At 56.0% G+C, this 21087-nt stretch overlaps 1 protein-coding gene and 2 non-coding genes across 52 annotated transcripts in view; all 3 read right to left on the reverse strand.

The window, feature by feature from the left end:
- Nucleotides 1-613: 613 nt before the first annotated feature.
- The window catches only part of PRRC2B (proline rich coiled-coil 2B), an 85062-nt gene continuing 64588 nt past the window's right edge, over nt 614-21087 (reverse strand). For 10 of the 50 annotated variants that reach the window (XM_081594616.1, XM_081594608.1, XM_081594603.1 and 7 more), the window contains 16 exons: nt 20517-20713; nt 19812-19957; nt 19185-19326; nt 17583-17665; nt 17151-17339; nt 16809-17006; nt 16138-16224; nt 15461-15565; nt 15120-15312; nt 14279-14376; nt 13208-13335; nt 12437-12677; nt 9414-9590; nt 8873-8964; nt 6121-6202; nt 614-4903 (listed from right to left, as the gene is read on the reverse strand). In XM_081594616.1, coding sequence (XP_081450742.1) covers nt 4769-4903; nt 6121-6202; nt 8873-8964; nt 9414-9590; nt 12437-12677; nt 13208-13335; nt 14279-14376; nt 15120-15312; nt 15461-15565; nt 16138-16224; nt 16809-17006; nt 17151-17339; nt 17583-17665; nt 19185-19326; nt 19812-19957; nt 20517-20713 — 2293 coding nt within the window. In that variant the 3' untranslated portion in view covers nt 614-4768. Of the gene's footprint in view, nt 4904-6120; nt 6203-8872; nt 8965-9413; nt 9594-12436; nt 12678-13207; nt 13336-13923; nt 13985-14260; nt 14377-15119; nt 15313-15460; nt 15566-16137; nt 16225-16808; nt 17007-17150; nt 17340-17582; nt 17666-19184; nt 19327-19811; nt 19958-20516; nt 20714-21087 lie in introns of all 50 variants that reach the window. The other 40 variants (XM_081594593.1, XM_081594590.1, XM_081594596.1 and 37 more) reach the window with 15 other exon arrangements.
- LOC145504085 (small nucleolar RNA SNORD62) lies at nt 10117-10202 on the reverse strand. Its single transcript, XR_014052065.1, has one exon. It is a non-coding gene; the product is annotated as a small nucleolar RNA SNORD62 (small nucleolar RNA).
- On the reverse strand, nt 14556-14641 carry LOC145504084 (small nucleolar RNA SNORD62). The gene has a single exon (XR_014052064.1). It is a non-coding gene; the product is annotated as a small nucleolar RNA SNORD62 (small nucleolar RNA).

Here is a 21087-nt window from a genome sequence, read left to right on the forward strand (position 1 = left end):
TTTTTGTAAAGTGTTAAACTTACTGGATGTGTAATTTTCCTACATCTTTACCTGGGGCTAGGCACTGTGCTGAATGCTGCCATGGCCTCTGCATCCACAGTACCCTGCCCAGTAGGTACTGTTTACAACCCCCATTTTACACTTATGAAAATTTTGGGCGGTGGGTGGTATCTTTCCCAAGGTGACAACATCTAGTGGAGGGCAGAACCGAGAACTACCGCTCAAACCCACATCCCGGCTCTCCATCCTTCATGGCCCATACCTGGCTTGCTCTGCTTTCCCAGCCCAAAGTACCACAAAACTTTGTACTTTATTACCTCTCCTATTACAGCAAAACTAAAGGGACATTAGAAGTGGCAACAAAACACAAGTCAAGCACTTACCTTCTGTGACCCACCCACTTCTCAAGGGGAGTGGGGTGAGGGAGGGCAGAGGGCAGGCAGTGCTAACGTCCACCCACTGGGAAGACCCACCTTAATAACCCCAGGCTTCGGCCCCTCCTCACCCTCACTTTGCCCAGTCACTCTTAATTTCCACACAAGTCACTCTTAATTTCTAATTCGATTTCTATTCAAATGACAAGGTTGAAGGACACACAGCCTAACAAAGCATGTTTGGTTTCAGTGGGTGTTTTTTTTTTTTAACTTTTTTATTTAAATAAGGAGAATTCTTTCATATGGAAAGAGCTAGTACAATCACATATTTGAAAGGAGAAACAACAGGTACTGAACCGGAGGGAAGGGTGAAGGAGGAGGGTGCCACCATGGCCTGGTGAATCCAGGGTTCCATTTTCCCATCTAAGGTAAAAGCTCCCCCAAACAACGTAGAAACAAGCTGCACGTTACACCTTTTAGCCATCGTCTGCCCTTTCAAATATCTGGTCTACGTGAAAAGACAAAGAGAGGAAAGACCAAAATAAGATCAAAAAGAAACAAAAACAAAAAACACAACCCTCTCAACAAAAAAACCCGAACACTTTTTACTATGCAAGGCATGAGGTCGAAAGCTTGGTGTGCAGGACCCCCTTTTCACAACGGAAGGAGGTCATCCTCCGAGAGCCTCAACAGAAAGTTCCACTCTGAGGCTTTGTAACATGCTGAAGGCAGGGCCTCGGGGACACTGTTGCCTCTTGGAGGTCACCTAACGGGTGGGGAAATGGTGAACGGCAGGTTGGACGCGCCTGGAAGATCACTGGCCAGATATGTACTGATGGTCCCGGTGGAGGGCATGGCTGGACGACAGTGTCCGACCCCAACAGTGAGCCGCTCCAGCCCTGGTGATGTCTTAGGTCCGGTTCACTTTTCAAACTGGGAGAGCCAGCTTTCTGAATTCTGCATTACCCAGTCATCACAGTATAGTACTAAGTTCAAGTACCCTAGTGTCCTCGGTGCTCGAAGGCCATTTCCAACAGACCTTCTAACCCAGGCTAGCTCTGCAAGAAGAAAAATGGGACAAATACAGATTTGAGAGGTAACATGCAGCTACTCGGCGGAGGGGACCACACAGGAGGGAGGGGGCTTCAGCCACTGACCCCACGCTGCCTCAGCAGGCCAGTTCTGAGTGAGACCATGCCTGTGAGTGCACACTCTGAGCCTCCACAGCCCTTGACAAACCTCATCAGCCATCCAGAAGGCAGATCTACAAGACAAGATACCCCATTGTCCCCAGAAATTGCTGCAATGACCATGGCTTTGGAACCGGACCAACCGACTTTTCTGGGTAATAGTCATTCTTTAGTTTTCTCCCTGAAGGAACCTGGAGCCCAAAGTGTAGAAATTCCAAGTTTGAAAACAGTAACATTGATTCAAAACAGGAAACGAAAACCAGACCAAATACAGCTGGCAAAGAAGGCTTCAGGGGGTGGATGAGGCCTCATGGGTACATGAGCTCACGCTCTTGGGTTTTACCCCATAGAGGAATTGATGCTAGACGACACACAGTACTACAGGGTGACTGGTTGCCGATGAACAGGATGCATCATCAACGACCAGGGTGGAGCAGCCAGTGTGGGAAAGAAGGGTAATCTGAGTAGCTGAAGGCAAAGTGAGAGGGCTCTGGCCCCTGCCCCTGCCCAGGAGCAGAAAACTGTTGAGTGCTAGTCTTTACGTGTTCCCACTGGTTGACCCAAGGCTTTGTGGCAGAGGCCTCTGCGTGGATTTGCACTCTGAGGATGGGGATATGAAGGCAAAATATGACCCCAAGCCCTATTACCTGGAGATTAGCTCTAAAACCACATGAAAGGAGAGATTGTCCCCCAAGACATCTCTGCACTAATTACTGCATTTCATCAGACCAAGGAAGGGATGGGATGCTGGGTGGGCGCCTCCGGAGTTCAATGTAAAATCTAGGTCTTATCCGGAAAGAGACTGTAGCTTGGGCACACGAAGGTGGTAAACGCACTGAACTTCACATGCAATTTTCCTGGCCTTTCCTGCACAGAATAATTCAGACATTATATATAAATAGAGCAGTGAAACATTTACTTCTTTTTCCACCTAGACCTACGACATCAATACATATAAATAAATTCTAGTGTTTTCTGTTTTTATTGGGAATACAGGGGGGAATACAGGGGTAGGTAGAGAAAACAGCTGGAGAACAGGTGACCCTTTCTTTTTTTCTTTTCCTCAAACAGGAAGTACTGTCACTCTGAGGGCAGGTTCACCTGAAAGGGCACATCTTAAAAGAGTTTGTAACAGCATCCAGGCCTGTCCTGCTGAATATCAAAACGAGAAAGCCTTTTTGACAGTGTGCACTGGAACCAGGTGTGAGGGGTCTGGCGACGTCTCTGTTTATGTGAGGGGAGGGGAGCCCCGTCACCGTGGGGACAGTAGCCAGGCGCTCACAGTGGGAGGGGACAAGGACAGGTGAGCAGACAGGGAGCTCCGTCCAGGGGCAGCCCTGCAAGAATGGACTGCAGATTCAAGATTCAGCAGACGGAGGAGAAGAAAAAACAAACAAAAAACCCCACGCCAGTGAGAAGTAAGGTCTGAGGGTGGAGGCAAGGAGGGGAGTGCTGGACACCACTGATTAAACGTTGAAACCCTACACCCTTTGCCAGGAGGCTGTTGTTCCCACACTTCCCTAAAGCAGCGAAGAGCAACAAGTGACTACAGTGGTTCCTAAGGCCCTTCCTTCTCAGTGTTCTGCACTCGACAGAGCCTAGAGTCTCAGCCCAAGTAGCTGTCACCACCTGGGGCGACACCGCGGGTGGACTCTGTGGGCCGTGCCGTCTCCTTGCTTCCCATCCTCTGAGCTTCCCCAGACCTGCCAGCAACAGCAGGTTGATGGCAGTTTTGTTCTCTCAAACGCATGGGCAAAACTTCAAATTTCCCCTCGCCTTTTTGGAATTTAGGATGATTTCCTTCTAGTTCTTATTTTAAAAGCAAACAGAGACTCAGCATAAAATGCCTCCACAGTTGGACAGCAATGAGGCTAGGCGGGCTGTTTTGGCAGCATCGCCAGCCCTGCACTTGTCCACCTCCCCATGGGCCCTGCTCTGGCCTCTGGAAAGACCAGGGACCCCACTGCCCCGCTCAGGTCTCTGGCCCCACAGCCTGGGCCTTCAGCTGGGAGGGCAGAAAGGGAGAGAAGCAAGCCCTCCTGCTGCCTCCCGGAGCTCAGGCTGCGGCTGTAGACCCAACCACAACTGTCACCTCTAGTGACAATGGTCCAGGCGCCTGTAGCCATGGAGGACAGCGGGGTTTCCAATGCCAAGCTGCAGGAGAGGTGGAGGGACAGGAGGACCCAGAGAGATACGGCAGCTCGGAGGAGAAGGGGCGTGAGAAAACATCAGGCCCTGTGGGTGCAGCAGGCAATGCTGGGGGGTGGTGGGGTGGTGGTGGAGGTGCTGTCAGTTCGCACCACCCAGGTCAAGATGGGAATACACCACTGCCTTTTGTTTCCATGATTCACCTCAGGTTCCCAGCGGTCAGTGTCCCCACCAGCTTTAGGAAGAGTCTGAGACAGAAGTTCTGTGTCATTCTTAGGCTAAAAACATCATCGTCAGTGGGCTGACCATAAGCTCCCTGTGGTTATCAGCCCAGAGGCTGGAAGCCACTGAAATGCCAGTCCACCTCCCATCTCCCCGCGGCCCCCTCCGCCCAAGTCACGGCTTCCCGAACTCAGAAGCAGTGTCTGAAACCACTTCTTTCTGCAAGTAACCAGCGGAGAGAGCAGGAGAGGCGTGCTCCCAAGCATCACCCCTTCCGGTACCACAGTGACCTAACACATCGCACAGGGGAGGTAACAGGAGACAACTGTGACAGGAGATCAGGGAGAGGGTGGCAAAGGACAGATAAAAGTCCAGCTATACAAAGCTTGTGTTTTTGTTTTCTTTTCCTTTCTCTTTTGTAAAAACCTGTAGCTGCTTTTTAAAACAAAAAGCCTCAAACTAAAACGGCCCTGCTGCCAGACCACGGTGCCTGGGGATGGGAGATGGGAGGGGAGGAAGAGAGAGAGGGCAGGGTTAGTCTGCACGGCATGACGCTCGGTCACTCCACGCTCGGTCATTCCACGGTTGTGGTGGAAAGGAGATGGGAATGGAGTTGTTTGCTTGTTTGTTTCGTATTAAAGCAAGCAGGTCAATGCCAGAGATCCACGGGTGCAAGCTGGTTGGACAATGGAGCTTTCGGGAGCGGAGGAGAGAAGGGAGATCTCGAAGTCCGGGCCAGGTGGGTGGACAAGGGATCCCTCGGCGAGACTCCCCAGCATCCGGCGGCGGTGAGGCCAAGGGCAGAGTCCTCCTGGGCAGGCCAGGCCCAGCCCCTCAGGCCTTGCTCTCCTCCACCTTGACCGCCCGGGGCTTGATCGCGCCAGTTCGCTTCAGTGGGGAAGCAGCTGAGGGCGGCTCCTGCAGCTTCACGGCTCCCAGGCCGGGCTTTTCATCCACTCGCTGCTTTGCCTTTGGACAGATGGACGGAGACAGAGAAAGTCAGCCTTGCGCAGACATACCTGCCAGGACCCGTGGTCCCACCACCTGCTTCCTGCTCCTGCGTCAAAGGAAAGCTACCCTAAGGAGCTCATCTTTCAGTCAAGGACCAGACTCAGAAATGCCTCTCCTGGGCAGGACCCTGGCCTGAGAAGGCTCTGCTCCCTCCCAGGGCGCTGAGTGCAGTGATTCAGAGAGGCAGGAGGCCCAGGTCCCGGGGAAGCATCTGTGCCGCCCAGAGGCCTCTGCAGGAGCGGCCCGCCCAAGGCCGCCCCAGGGACCTTCTCAAATCAGCGCACCCTGGCCCGTGCTGCAGGGGCATGGGGCCTCTCGTCCAACTCAGCCTCCCAGATCCTCAATCCTCCCGACTCCCATTTTGTGGGAGCCTTTCCCCAAGCCCCTAGTGTGACCTCCAGAGCCACAGCCAGGGCCCCCTTATGCTGCAGCTCTGCACAGTGAGGGGTGTCACCAAGTGAGCAGCCTGGTTCTGCCCCTCACACGGTGGTGTGAGTTCTCAAGGAAACTTTAGAAGCTCAGGCCTAGCAACTCAGAGAGTGACCCTTGGGGAACTGAGTTAGGAGAAGTGAACTGAACAACGGAGCCTCTACCTCCACCAGCCAGGAAGGCTGTCTTGCTAACATCCCACACCTGACTTGTCTGAGCTCTGGAGCCCAGTTACATTTTAGAGGAGTGAAGAGATTGTGCCGAAGGCAAAGATGCTGAGCCAGCCCTCTCGTTATAAACGGGAGAATGTCATTCCGTCTGGACCCCACCCGGCCAAGACAAGGACGAGACACAGCACTTACTAGGCCGGCACGCGCAGGCACACGTGCCAGGCACGCACGTGCCCGCATACCCCCGGCTTCTAGAGCTGGACCCCTGGGCCTAACCGGGTCCCAGCGCCTTCACAGCCCAATTGCTACGGAGGGAGAGTCCCCCTTCCGGCGTCACCTCCTCCGAGGAATCCGCATCCTCCCTTCTCAGCAGGACAAGGAAGGATCCAGACGCCCGGCAAAAGGAGAAGCGCCTTCTCCGGGAGGGACGCGGGCTCCCGGCGCCACTCTCTAAGCGCTAGGGCATGTCTCTTTCTAAGAGGAGCACACAAACGGGCTGGACAGTCCCTTCTCTTTTGGCACTTGGAGACGGGCCTAAGCGTCCGGGGCTGGAGGGTCTGGAAAGCCATCTTCTACCTGTTGAACGTAGTGTCCCTGCACAGAGCCCATGTTAACTGCTGATCCAGAGGGCTTCCCACTGGGGCTAGCAGAGCTAGGCCTGAAAAAACCAAAGGAGGGGGTGAGAACACACGCGTCACCACGGAAACGGAGTCAAGCCTCCATTGGAGGACACAGACCCAGACAGCCAAGGCACAGGGGGCGAGGGTGTCGCCACAGGGCCCTGGTACCTCCAACCCAGTTCACAGGGATGCACCTGAGGGGTGGTGGCCAGGTCCCCACCATGGGCAGACACTGACCAAATGACAGACGGTCACCAACCGTCTCTCAGGTTTGGAGGGTCTGGACCAACTTGATGCTCCAGACAAAAGGGCTATAAGACGTGACACATGAGGGGATTCCCTGGTGGTCCAGTGGTCAGGACTCTGCTTTTCACTGCCGTGGATCTGGGTTCAATTCTTGGTCAGGGAATTAAGATCCCACAAGCCGAGTGCCACAGCAGATACGTATGTGTATATATAATAGATGAAATAAATTATTTAAAATAAAAATGAGCTTGAACTCCAACAGGAGTTTAGACTTTAAAAAGAAGGGAACTCCCTGGTGACCCAGAGGTTAGGACTCAGTGCTCACACTGTTGGGGCCCAGGTTCGACCCCTGGCTGGAGAACTAAGATCCTGCAAGCTACACAGTGTGGCCCCCCACCAAAAAGCCTGATACATGAGCTATGCCGAGTATCCTTCCAGTCTTCATTTGGGAAGTGGAGGGTAGTGGGTAGCGAAGAATAATACCCAAAGTAATAAAAACGTAGATCACCTTTCTACATGTGTCCACTGACAGACAGCTAGCTCTAAGGATGTTAATTAATCAGGCGCTATGGGGAAACAAGGGCTGCCCTGGTGGCTCAGTGGTAAAGAATCCGCCTGCCAATGCAGGAGATGCGGCCTTGATCCCTATGTAGGGATGATCCCTTGGAGAAGGAAATAGCAACCCACTCCAGTATTCTTGCCTAGGAAATCCCATAGACAGAGGAACCTGGTGGGCTATAGGCCATGGGGCCACAGAGTTGGACATGACTTAGCGACTAAATAACATGTGGAGAAAGATTCTGTGGTCAAAGATCATGAGACGAGTTCAACAAGACCCCCTGAGGGCCAGGGGAAAGCAGGCCCTCTGCTGAGGCGTACCCTGACTCCCCAGCAAGCCCTCCTGGGCTCACCAACCCCCCACCCCCGCCAAGTATCTGATCAAGGAACCCTTCTTTGACAGGGCATGCAGTCAAAGCCCTGTCTCCAGAAAATTTGGGCAACAATGCACTGTAAACAACTCCCATTCTCCCAACCCCACTAAGACACCAACAAAGGCTACCAGCTAAGCTTGTCTTTTCTAAGCATTCTCCCAAGAACAAAGCTGCTGCTGCCATGCCGACAGTGAAGGGACACAGGCGACTCGTTACGTGAGCGTGCCTTTTCTGGGTTTGCCTCCAAGGAAGGCTCTCCGATCAGACGGGGATAAAACCTGTCTGTGGCAGCAGAGGAATCTGTTTGTGCCTGAAGCTTCCTTTTTTCTTCCCAATCACACTCACTGTCTGCTGCTGCTGCCCATATACATTTTTTACAGGTCTGTAGTTTTGGCCTACATGAAAAATATGCTTGGAAAACAACCAACAGGAAAAAAGCCAAGCCAACAGAGTGAAAATAAAGAACAGAAAGGTAACGAAACGGGACAATTCACAAAAACCCCTTTCTCGGGAACTGCAGCTGGAGGACTGACGTGAAGGAGGCCGACTCAGCCTCCACGCTCCGGATCGAGGGCGCAGGCAGCTGGCTGTGTGGGGGTGAGCTCAGCCACGGCCACGCGGTCACCTCACACAGGCACTGCAGGTCACGCACACCTGTGTTCCTCACGGGCAAACAGGAGGGAATGCCAGGAACCTTCCACAGTTAACAAGAGTCGACTGTGCCAACCCTCGGGCCAGACCCCAGAGTGTGGGGCCTTCCCAGTTGGTGCAAAAGCTGTCAGAACTGGATGCTCCCTAACTTTCTAACATACTAAGAACCGCTGACCCTTGAACAACTGCAGAGTCCACTTACACATGGATTTTTTTCAATATACACGTACTACACAACCCACAGTTGGCTGAATCCTCAGATATGGAACCGTGGATATGAAGGGCTGTGAAGTTATGCTCTCAACCGCGTGGAAGGTCAGCACCCCTGCCCTCTGTATTGTTCAAGGGTCAGCCATAACTCAGCACCATGACTTACATACATACACCAAGCCCCCTCTGAGTCCAGCAAGCGACCTGGGACACTTACTAGAGGTGGAGGCGGATCCAGAGGAGGTCCACTCATGCCCATGAGCCCAGAGCAGTAAGCCCTGGTGGGTCAGAAGCCCATGGGGGACACGTGGCCCCAGGAGAGGAATCCCTGCTCCAGGGTGTGCACCCCCTATGCCAGTGAGTCTTTTATGAAGAATCTGGTGAGAAGGCTGCCAGTAGCCAGGGCCAGCCCTGATGTTACCGTAACATCAGCCTTTCCTTTCCCTATCTCTCCACAAAGTTCTCCGGCATCAGAAGCGTTTATGATAATGATTAAAAGCAGAACCATCCCCGAGTCTCCTGCATCCCCGCGCTGCAGCTTCCTGGTGACAGGAGGGCTGACAAAGGTGACCCTGCCTCAGCTCCCTGCCTTTGCCCTGCTCTCCTTGGGCCCACGACTACACCTTGAGGGCTCGGCTGTGAGCACCCAACCCCAGGGTGGCGCCTTACCTGTAGGTCTGCGGTGACGGCACGGAGCCTCCTGAAGGAACATTCTGTTTACTGTCGGCAAAGTGGAAGCCTTTCATCTCCATCTGAGAGGACTAGAGACACCGGGAAGGAAAGCGACAGGGTCACAGGAGGGCCCTGGGGACAGCTGCCCCCACCCCACCACCCTGGGCAGAGCTGGGGGGGCGGTGCCACGAGATGGGGAGGATGGACTGCACACCACCCCGAGGCCACCTTCTGTGGAGCCCTGGAGCTGGCGAGGACTTTGGCCCCCGGACCTCAGCAACAGCCCCCTAAGGCCTTCCTGATCCACACACCCAGGCCTGTCCATGTTGTTAATGACACGTGAGCCAGGGGCTCCTGCCTTGGGACCGAGAGGACTTGGCAGAGAGCAGGAAGCCAGCCGTCTGGTGAGGCCCAGAGCCTCCACTCCAGGTGCCGGCACGCTGCATGACAGCTATGGCTCCTGACTTGCCAGGAGGGTCCCCAAGGCCAAGACTCCCACCCGCATCCTAGGATCACAGCAAGATGGAGTGCGCCTCACCTCTCTGCTGGTGTTGAGGACCGAAGGCTGGGACCCAGGGGCGAGGATCCTGCGGGGGGCCCCGACTGAGAGGCTCTGCGCCTGGGGCAGCTGGATGGACTGTGGCAGGAGCAGGGGCTGCTGCCCGGAGCCGTACCGGGGCAGAGGCAGCTGGGAGCCAGGCAGGGGCATTGTCAGCTGCTGGACAAGGGGAACAGTCAGGAGGATGGCACGCACGTCCGAGAGCAAGCCCGTGTTGCACTTCAGGGGCTCATTCCAGAGGAGGAAGCAAGGCCCTCCCCCAGCAGGACAGATTCTCGACAGACTGCAGCAGAAATCACCCTAGATTTTACACTCTCAGGAGAATGGGAGACAAGAACCACAGACTGGCTGCGGGTGTCAAGCGGAGGGAGAGAAAGGTCAGTGAGGCCCAGAGATCCCCTAAGTAGTGACCCAGCGAGTCCCCCAAAGAGAGCTGGAGAGCAAGGGTATCTTTGTGCCCCCTTTTGTGACACAGGAGTCCTTTATGCTTTGCCTCCAAAGTTGACAGAAAACAACTGGGGTCTGGGGCTTAGGGTTCCCAGAGTCTTTGGATCCTTCTGAAGCCTGTTATGACAGGACGAGGCGGGGACCACCAGGCCCAAGGGAAGGCTCCTGAAGTCTGGAACAAGGTGTGAGAGAGCAAGGTGGGTCAGGAGACCCTCAGGAGGGGGGCCACCACGTGTCTCTCAGTCACAGTGCTCTTCATCTCCCTGCTACTGAGTCCACAGTGGAGGGTCAGAAGGATCTATTGGAATCGCATCACTGAGACGAGGGGCAGTCACATGTACTCTGTGCCAAGCCTTGCCGGGGACGAGGGCGGGAGCAGGGTAGACAGGACGAGAAAAGCCCAGACTCTGAGTACTTTTCAGAGGTATAGCTGACGGAATGGGCTTAAGCATCAATAGGGGCCTGAGGGGAACAGGAACCCAAAGATGATCCTGCTGGACATGAAGTTTGCTTCCCTTAAGTTTGAGATACTGTGAGTTGTGAGCAGAGATGGTGGGCAGCGCAGTGGGTCTGAGTTCAAGTCCAAGAGACAGGTCTGGACTGAAGACAGAACCAGGGAGAGCTGCGTTGGGATGAGGCTCAGAACCACAGGTCTAGACAGAGCCCAGGAGGCACAGTGACTTACTGCCTGGGAAGGCGAGGAGGAAATGGCAAAGGAGACCGAGGAAGAGGGCCTCAGGGAGGGAGGAGGACCAGGGGCAGCGTCCTCGCGGCCCAGCGAGCATGACCCATGGGTCAGATGCTCAGGAGGAGGAGGATGAAGAACGTTAGGTTCAGTAATGTGCAGTTGGCTAATGCCCTTAAAGGGTTTCCATTTTTAGAAAAAAGAGGAAGGACAGGGTTGCCTGGGGATGCGGGAGCAGGGTGGAAGACCCTCATAGCTGAGGGTGGCAGGCACTGACACATGCTGGGGCGGTACCCGGGCAGGTCAGGACGGCTGCACCCTCGCCCCAGTTCCCCTCCCGACCTTCAGAGCCGTGGTACTGGGAGCTTGTAGATGGTCTCTTTCCTGGTTACGATTCACATTTCTTTGGGGACACAGGAGGCACCATCAAGGTGGGGGAGAAGGCAATGAAGAGGCGAGGCGCCAAGACCACCAGCAACTATGCGTGCAGGGGGCTGTGCGCTGGGTGGGGAAGGCCGTGTGTGTGCGGGGGGCTGTGCGCTGGGTGGGGAAGGCCCTGTGTGTGGGGGGGGCTGTGCGCTGGGTGGGGAGGGCCCTGTGTGTGCGCAGGGGGCTGTGCGCTGGGTGGGGAGGGCCCTGTGTGTGCGCAGGGGGCTGTGCGCTGGGTGGGGAGGGCCCTGTGTGTGCGGGGGGCTGTGCGCTGGGTGGGGAAGGCCCTGTGTGTGCGGGGGGCTGTGCGCTGGGTGGGGAAGGCCCTGTGTGTGCGAGGGGGGCTGTGCGCTGGGTGGGGAGGGCCCTGTGTGCGTGCAGGGGGCTGTGCGCTGGGTGGGGATGGCTCTGTGTGTGTGCGGGGGGCTGTGCGCTGGGTGGGGAGGGCCCTGTTTGTGTGCAGGGGGCTGTGCGCTGGGTGGGGAGGGCCCTGTGTGTGTGCGGGGGGCTGTGCGCTGGGTGGGAAGGGCTTTGTGTCTGTGGAGGGCTGTCTGGAGGGTCTGTATTTAGCCTGAATCCATCCAAAGGCAGATGAGCAGAGGCAGGCTAGGGTTTAACCTGGGTGAGCACAGAGGTGAGGGTGGGAAGCTGAGTGCAAACGACAAGAAGGGGGAATTCCCTGGTGGTCCAGTCGTTAGAATCCCACGCTTCCACTGCAGACTACACAGGTTCAATCCCTGTCAGAGAACTAAGATCCTACAAGCTGTGGTGCACCCCACCCGACAAGGAGTAGGGAAGTAAGAGGGAGTGTTAAAAAGTGGTTGGAGGTAGTTGGTCACTAGAGGAAGGAGGTGAAAAAGTTCAAGGTGGTGACTGGGTAGGACCCCTAAGCCCGAGATGATGGGAGAGGTGCAGCTGCGAGCAAAGACCAATCCAGACTCTGGACTGGTGAGCGGAGCACCGGGGGTGAGGAGGCTGTGGGAGGGTCATCCACGGAGATGTCCACCCTGCCGAGAACCAGACCGGAGTGGAGCTCGAGACTGATCCAGGGGCCAAAGGAAGGGAGTGGCCCTCAGAACAGTCTAATGTGCCCACGAGCCAGGGGACAGAAGGATGTGGAACCAGAGATCCTGTCACGTGGTGCCTGCAGCACATGGGGGGTGAGGGTGGGGCCAGGGTTAGAGGGTCTAGAAGCATGAGTGAACACGAGACAGGACACCCAGCCCCCACTGAGCCCGGGTCGGGGGCAAGGCTGCAAGAGAAGCCAGGTCTCGGGGCTGTTCACTGCAGGTGGAGGAGCCGGCCCGGGCCTGAGCCCAGGCACCACACAGCGGCAACGAGCCACATGAAGCCAAGGTGCGTCAAGAGACAGATACAAGGGAAAAGGGTCAAGAATAAAAGAGACCTGGGGCTTGGAGGAGGGCATGATTGAATTCCTGACCTGCGGGAGCTGGGAGTCCAACATCTGGGAGGCGCCAAGCCCGGCTGCCTGGCTGAGCGGGCCCTCATAGACCAGGGCCTGGCTCCCACTCATGGGCTGGTAGGGCGAGCCAGACTGGGGCTTCACCATCTCCAGGGGCTGCATGCCTGGGAACGCCGAGTAGGGGGCCTTCAAGGCTGTGCCTCCAGAGAGAATCATGGTGCTGGGCGGTGACAGGCTGGGGTGCATGTACACCTGAGACCTGCGAAAGCCAAACGGACGGTCGAGTCAGGTACACGGCTGCACTGGCTGGACCGGCTGGTCTCACCTCAGACCCCAGAGCGCTTGCTCCCATGTGGGCTGTTGGCTCAGCCCCAGGGTTTCTGACTCAGAGGCCTGGGATGGGGCCTGAGAACCTGCATTTACAACAAGCTCCTAAATGCTGCTGCTGCTAGTCTAAGGACCCCAGTTTGAACATCACCAGATTAGGCAGACATACAGGCTGTATGAAGCACAGGAAAACCTGTGTGAGGCCAAAAGCACAGGACAGACACACCGAGAGAGCAGGCCAGGGGCAGCGAGGAGGGAGGGCAGGGAGGGGGGCAGGAGAACACGGGGACAAAAGACAAGGCTGGGCCTGTGACCTCTCCCACGGCACAGCTCACCCTCCACCCCCAGCCCCTGCGGACGTGTACACAGCAACAGGTGGCCAAGGGACCAGCCCCACAGGTTGTGAAGGACGGAACCCCTGGAGGCAAGCCGCCAAGCCCCCCCCAAACCCGAGCATCTCACCTGAAGGGCTGTAAGGAGCTGAAGATCTCCTGAGACTGGGAGACGGGCAGCCCGCCCCTCAGTCCGAGCTGGGCTTGAGCTTGCAGAGATGTGTGAAGGGAAATTGGGATCTGCTGGGCAGCGGCAGCCTGCAGATGGGGAGGCGGGCAGTCACTGCGCTGCCCTGCAAGCTGCTTCTCACAGCCCGCCACCGGCACCCCCTCACCTCCACCCAGGTCCTTCTCCCTGGGGCAGCCAACACCGCCCTCAAAGCAAACTCAACATAGCCTGCCTGCGCTTCCTTCCTTCTTGGGAGAGAGCAGAGAACTGGCAGCAACCCCAAACCAGCACTACAACCGTTCCTACACTGGACCCTGTACAGCGGGACTAATGAGCCCGAGCTCCACGACCAACAGAGGCGGGTTCAGAAACGGAACAGTGGATGGAAAATGCCACGTACACAGGAATACGTGCGGTATGACGCAGTTACGAGACCTTGCAGAACCAAACGACATAATGTTTAAGAATATGCTCTGAAAAGACCAGGACGGGACTTGTCCTCTGCCCCGGGGCGGCGCTTCACCCTGGTTTCTGCAGGTACAGGGGTTGGCGGGCACAGGACCCCCCGTGGAAGGCCCAGCACCAGCTTCAGGAGGGTGACTCCCACACGCGGCCCCTGGCAGCACAGCAGTGTGCCCACTGTGCATGAACAGACACCTGCTCACTTCTACAACTACCTCTTTCTAACGCATCCATGCCTGGGAGTCTAGGCCTTTCTTCTCTTCATCAGAAGGATACCTGATCACCAAAGAGAATTCCATTTCAGTGAATTCCCCGGCTAGGGTGCAGGAAGGAGAGCGTCAAGAAAGGAAAGCTAAGCAGTCCAGAGCACTCAGCTCCGTCCCTCCTCCTCGGCTCTCACGTGTTCACTCAGTGAACACTGACTGGCTGCCGTAACGTGCCAGGTACGGGGCAGTAATGTGAGGGATGCAAAACACGAGACAGGCTGTGAACAGGTACATGAAGCAGCCAGTCACGCCCTGTGCTGTACCCTCCCCCGTATCCCTGGGTCACCTGTCTCTCTGGCATCACCTGTTGGTAACTCTGCTGCTGAGGTATGGTCTGAGGAACCAGCCGGGGCTGACTTGCAAACACATGGCCATCCAGGTAGAGAGGTGGCAGGTGGCTGCCTGGAAACAGAATTCGAGGCAGGGGAGCAGGATCAAGTCTCACTGTTCCAGGTCCCGCGAAGCAGTGGGGGAGGGAACGTGGCAGGGCTGGTCCTGGGCTCCTGTGCAGCCAGCCTTCCCCTCTCACCCACCACCCCGCACACCCAGGAGGGGCTCGGTCATAAAGGAGGCTGCCATGGTCTCTCAGTCACGGTCCTCTTCATCTCCCTGCTATTGAGTCCACAGTGGAGGGTCAGAAGGATCTATTGGAATCGCATCACTGAGACGCTGGCAGCTGGGCCCACTGAATCCCCACGGGCTCCTTTGGGCACAGACACCGTGACGAAAACAGTGACAATTGGGGTAAAACTGGCTCCCACTTATTGAGGCTCAGTTGATACGAAACCCTTTCCAGGTGTGAGCTTGTCTCGTCAGCGTGGTGACCCCACACTCGGCCATCACGACCCTGTGCTATTTCACAGAGGAGGGGGAAAGGCTCAGATAGCTGCTCATGCAACAGAGCCTCTGCTGGGGCCTCTCTCCAGGAGGTGAGAGAGCCCTGCTGAGGTCACAGAGTCCTGTCGCCTCCCAGGGTTGGAAGCCAAGAGCAGCAAGTGCCAGAGACGGGAGCACACAGGAACCTGTGGCCCCCAGCCGGGAACATGCTCCTTAGGTCAAGGTGGGGGGGTGCTCAGGGCTACGAACCCCATGTTTCCCTCGAGGGAATGGAGAAGGATCCCTGAGCTGGACCAGGGGAGAGGTACCTGGAAGGGATGCAGAAGGTGCGACCGAGGCCACGGGCACGGGGGGCATGGAGACGCCCCCGAAGGAGCTATAGCTGACCCCGCTGGAGGCCCCCCCGGAGGATGGGGGCTGCAGGCCTGAGCCGGCGCCTCCTGGTGAGCTCTGCTCCGGCAAGCTGGGCGAGTTTTCCCAAGCCTTGCGTGCAGACTCCATCTTTGGAAGCAAGGAGGTGGGGGGAGATGGAAGTTACCAGCCGGAAGGCAGCAGGCGGCACAAAGCTAAGCCCCGGGGTGGGGGGAGGGGGTGTGCTGGGGTGGGGTCTGCTTGCTCTTGCCCCCTCACAAGCCGGGCCCCGAGTTACCTTCAGAGTGAGGTCGGCGGTGGGGAAGGACATGTGGGAGAGGCCGATGGCCCTCTGGATGTGGTGGTCCCGACGCAGGATGGGGATGCTGGGGGCCAGCCCGGCCTGGAGGAAAGGACACGGTGGGACACCTGCAGGCGGGGGAGCCACACCCCTCCTGCCCGGACCCAGCCTTCCAGCAAGGCCGCTGTGTTTCGGCAACAGAAGCACGGCTGACGGCCAACACACAGGCCCCAGTGCACGTTGTGGAGGTCCCAGTTCCTGTCTCAGCCCCTTCCCCCAAACCGTGAAAAAGAGGCCCTGGCAATATGCTCAGAAATATAGCATTAGACTCCCTTCCTGCAGTGCCCACCTGCAGGTCACAGGGTTTCTGAGAAATTGCAGCGTAAAGAAACTTGTTTATTTAGCACAGCATTCTCAAAAGTGTGTGACCGTGGAACTCAGAAAGTTCTGAATCACTAAGTGCCAAATACACCAGACCTTAGGAATCACACCACTCCATTTTAAGTTCACAAAACCAGGAAGTGGAACAACTTGCTACGGGCGTGTAACTAGCTAGAAAGGCACCAAGACACAAACCGACCCGCCCAACCCCACAGCCACACTGACGAGGCTCTCCTCGCCCCGGGCCTGTGTCTCTTTGACCGCAAAGCTGGGCGGTAGAAGCACAGACTTACGTTACTGGACAACGCGTCCTGAAGTTTGACAACTGGATTCCCTGCGGGACCAGAGGCAGAGCCGGGCTGCAAGCTGAAATCAGAGTCCTAGGAAAAAAAAAAAGGGAACAAAGCCCACAGAAATCGCCTTGGCTCACCTTCTGGCAGAGACACACATGAAGTAGACCCATAGGCTCAGCAACTCAAAAACCCAGTATGGGACTTTCCTGGTGGTCCAGGGGCTAAGACTCCGGGATCCCAATGCAGGGGGCCCAGATTCAATCCGTAGTCAGGGAATTAGATCCCATATGCCGCAACCAAGATCAAAGTCTCCATGTGATGCAACTAAGACCTAGCACAGCCACATAAATAAATATTTAAAAATAAATAAATAAATAAGCTGTATTCACCAAGTGAACAAAACAGCCAGCTGTTCTCCGACAGCCCCCAAGCAAGGCGGCCATCCCCTTCTCTGCCTGGCTTCCTGCTTGGTCTGAGAACCTGCCTGGCGTTGGCAGGGAGACGGGACCAGCCCACAGCAGCTCCTCACCCACAACGCCACCCCACAACATCCCTTGGAGGGCTGCCAGCACCTACCACCCCACTCCTCCAGGAAAGGCCCCTCCCCTTCCTCTCCAACCACCAAAAACGGGGGTTGGGAAGTTGGGTAGAAGAAACACTTCAAGCCTCACCTTCGGATTGACTCCAAATTCAATGGGTGGCACAGGCAGCACAGAGTCCACGTGAATCTCCACCCCATTAACAGGGGGAACCACAGCCCCCTGCAGCCGTTCGGCCCCCTCGGAGCCCTTTCTGTTTTTCAGCGAGCGCTCATTGCCGATGGGTCCCGGTCTGTGCTCCTTGCTCTGTCCCGAGCCTTGTTCTGAATCCTTGATGGAAAAGCGAAGAGGCTGAGACACACAGCCTAGAGTGACCCTGACCTCTAGCTTCCAAGGAACCGGGAGCCGGAAAAGAAGACAAAAAGACACCAGCCCTTCTGCCTAGCCTGGCCCGAGAGCCGGGCTCCAGGTTACCTTTGGCTCTGACTGCTTTTGAGTCTGCTCCTTGTGGCCGTCGGCCTTGGGCTCCAGGCCGGGCCCGCTTGCCTCCTCGGGCTTCAGGGTGCCATATGGGGAGCTGCGCTGCGAGGAGGTCGCTGAGGACTCTCGGGACTCGGCGCTCAGGTCAACACCGCTGTCTCCCTGGCTGCTCTTAAAGCCCTGCTGTGCAGGACACACGGCTAGTCAGCACCTGAGTCCCGCAGAGCGAGACCTGGGGCATGACACGTCTCCTGGCCCGAGCCCGTGATCCCCGGTACATGTGGGCCCCTGCACTGTGAGCATGGCCAGACACCAAGGACCTAGGGTGGGTACTCCCTGGCCATCCCCTCCTTCTCCCTCCCACACACCTGAAAGCAAGACTGGAGACCAGTGATGAGCCAGGCCCACTGCCTGGAGGCCACTCACCTCAGCAGAGCCAGGCTCGGTGCTGGTGAAGGCAGTGGCAGCTTTGGTCCAGGAGTCACTGGTCGAGGCCTGAAGGGGGAGGGCTGCCGAGGAGGAAGACAGAGTCAGGACATCAAAGAAGAACAACCAAGCCAGAAACATGACCATGGGCAGCTCACACAAACTCAAGTCTCCAAACCACCTCCCTCCTCAGTCTGACATCTTCACTCGACTTCCCAATGTCCCCAGCAACACCTTTATAAATGAGCTTCCCATGATTTCATGGACAATGAGCTCCAGGTAAACACGCCAGCAACTTCTCACTCACAGGGATTAGAATTCCGTATCACTACCTCTGCTGTGGTAAAGCTTTTCTCACATAAGCCAACTATTTATTTCTACAAATTGGCACCTCTCTACAAGTCTTTGAATGAGTCAAGCTGATTATTACTCAGCTGTTGTTAGCTCAACCATTCTCAAGACTCCACCAAAAGTCATGGACCCCGTGTGTGCGCGCACAAAACCTCCAGAGCTTTTTTCAAGATCCACGGCCCTTCTGACGCCATCTACACACCCCTGGTCTGAGCAACCACGAGACACTGCACAGTCCAGGAGGGAAAGCCTTGATAGCCAAGGGCGACTCCTGAGTTGGTCCACTCTGCTTGACCAAGCTGGCAGGTACATATTTTTGGACATTAACACTGTGACACCCACCACTCTCACAAAACCAAACTGACTGATACCAAAATTTACTAAAAGACTATTATACTTTCAATCAGAGTTAACTATTTCCCAATATTACGTTGAAATGTGTTAGAATCAAGGTTTTAATCAGAAACATGAAGATAGGCCATGTGGTAAAACTAAGAGAATCAGGCTCAGAACCCAGGCTCTTGGGTGTCTGTCACGTGGCTCCGGGGTTGTCACTTCACTCTGGAAGCCTCAGCTGCTCTGAATAAAAGAGCTAGCAATGGATGAGTTCACCAAGTTCCCGCTGCCAGCCCTGCAGGGCCTTGCCCAAAGCAGGAACTCAAGAACAATCTGCTCAATTAAAACAGTTTTGTATTTTAAAATGAAAGGTTACCAGAAAAATACCATTGGATAAGAAATTCTTTTAACTTCAGGGAAACCAATTTTCTACAAATTAAGGGCCACCCTAGTCTGGTTTCAAGTCTAAGATGGCATTTGGGGAGTACTTGACAGAAACCTCCTTTTGGCAAGGAAAGAGCACACAGCACAGACGAGAAAGCTCTGGACTCCTATTGTCCCAAATAGTTGTCTGCTGCTCGCCCTCAAGGTAAGAAGGAAGGATAACTGACATGGGCAACAGTCAAGCCAACTCCTCAGCGACCTCAGCCAGGCGGGGTGGGGACCACTCTTTCCCGTCACTGGATGCGGAATGTTCTGCTCACCACCACACTTCAGGCAGGGAAACTCTTACATCCGCTCAGAGGTTGTAGCGACACATGGCACTCAGATGGCATTAACCCCAGACTCGGCAGAGGAAGCCAGGAGACAGGCAGTGCTGTGCCTATGCTCACGGCCCCAAGGCAGAATCCTCCCTGAGAAGGGCTGCAAGCCTGGGAGGAGGGCCGAGCCTCGGGTCCAAACACAAGCTCTTACCCTGGCTGCTGCTCTCCCAGATCTCGGTGCCCAGGCTGCTGCTGGGCACAGGCCCCTCTCCCTGCTCCAGGCACAGGTTGTTCTGCTTCTTCGCAAACCGAGGAGGAATTCGAGAGGAAAGACTTCGGCCTTTGACAGGAACCTACGGAGAAGAGGGTGATAGGGTCCAGCCTCGATGGCAGACGTGAAAAATGAGCTCCTCCCGGAAGACAACTCTGGGCTCCAAAACCACACCCGGAAACTGCTCCAGAGAATTCACCAACCATCGGTTAAGACCTCGGCCACACGGGAACTGCAGTGCCAACCAAACCACCCCTGCAAGTGCCCAGTGGGCTATGATCTGAGACCACAGTAGGAGTAGGCTGGACTTCAGGGGCTAACAGAGGTCTGCGTCCTGTTCAGCCCGTTTCAGCTGGTATCACCAAGGACCAGTCGCCCTCTGAGAGCAGGAAAATCACACCATCTACCCCAAGGAGCACAGTGACAGTGGGCCCTGGGAGGCAGCGCCTGCTTACAAGCGTGCCTTTCTTCCTCTCTCAGCCTGGGCTGAATTCAGAACACTCTGACGCCACAGGCTACAGGTCTCTCTGTGCCCCGGCCCCGCGCCCCCTCACAGCGCGCCCGTACCTGCACGGCTTGCTCCTTCTTTCTCCTCTCCTCCTCCAGCAGGCGGCGCTGCTTCTTGGTCAGGACCTCGATGAAGCCTTCGCCCACCAGAGAGCCCACCTCACTCTCCTCCCCAGGGCTAGATCCGCAATTTTCAATGATGGCGTCTGAACCAACATTCACAAGGAAGGGCAATGGTTCCATTTACTGAAAGCTAAGAATAACCTAACCCTACAGACAACTGATATCTAAGCACTGAGTCAGCTCAAAAGGCCAGGCGCTTAGCTGGCTTGGGCCTCAGCATATTCACCATCACCAGGGTCTAGGAAACCCAGCGAGGATTTCTCACAACCCTGCAATGCACTGTTATCTCAAACCAAACAGGTTACAGGTAAGAAAACAGGCCTCAGAAACACACACACCGAAGTCCCAGCTCCACTCCTAGCCCGCTGTGTGACCCTGGACAAACCACTCAACTTCTCTGGGCCTCAGCTTCCCATCTTTTACAACTGAGACACTGCAGGGCTGTTACAGGAGTACAACAAGGCTGTGAGCAACACGACGGCAAGGATCCTGTTTTGCTCTTAACCCAGTACGTGCCCAGAACCTAAGATATTCAGTGAAAGGGCAAACTCAGCAACCCATGGCAGTGGCCATACCCCCGCCCTCCAACCGCGCCATTTTGCCTGGATCCTTCTTCCCCTGAAGATGTGAGCTGACACTCACGTCCGTAGTTCAGGTCAAATGGTTTCATGGTCTCTCCCTGCTCGCCTGACCTCTGGGTGGCCAGCTTGGCCTCCTTCTCTGCCTTCTCACAGGAGGCTTCGGTGACGTCAGAGGCAGCAAGGGCTGCCCGCTCCAGCGTGTAGTGGCCGCTCCCACTGCCGCAGCCAAGACCTCCAGGCAAGGCCTCGTCTGGGGACCTAGAGAGCAAGGAGGATCTCGTCAGCTCAGAAGTGGCCCAAGGAGAAGCTGCATATACGCACAGCACACACCCAAGCTCAGCCCTCATCTCCGTCATTTCCTCCTGGTGTCCCCTCCACCCAGCAGAAGGGGTGGCCGGTTACAGGCTGTTGCGAGCCCGTGAGGAGGCCGCCCCAGACCACTCCTCCAGCAAAGCCCATGGGGAAGCTGCTCTGTCCTCACTCCCTCCCCCGGCTAGTACTCCTGTCCTTTCCCTTTGCCTACCACACCCAGTAGGGCTACAGGAAAGAGAGAAGGGACAAGGTTTAGAACAGGGCCACAGAGGGAGCCCAGGCCTCGCTCAACTGCCAGTCCCCTGGGGCAGAAACCAGAA

The sequence above is a fragment of the Giraffa tippelskirchi genome, chromosome 4, assembly GCF_054371585.1.
Source record: "Giraffa tippelskirchi isolate mGirTip1 chromosome 4, T2T-mGirTip1v1.2.pri, whole genome shotgun sequence".
Taxonomy (NCBI): Eukaryota; Metazoa; Chordata; class Mammalia; order Artiodactyla; family Giraffidae; genus Giraffa; species Giraffa tippelskirchi.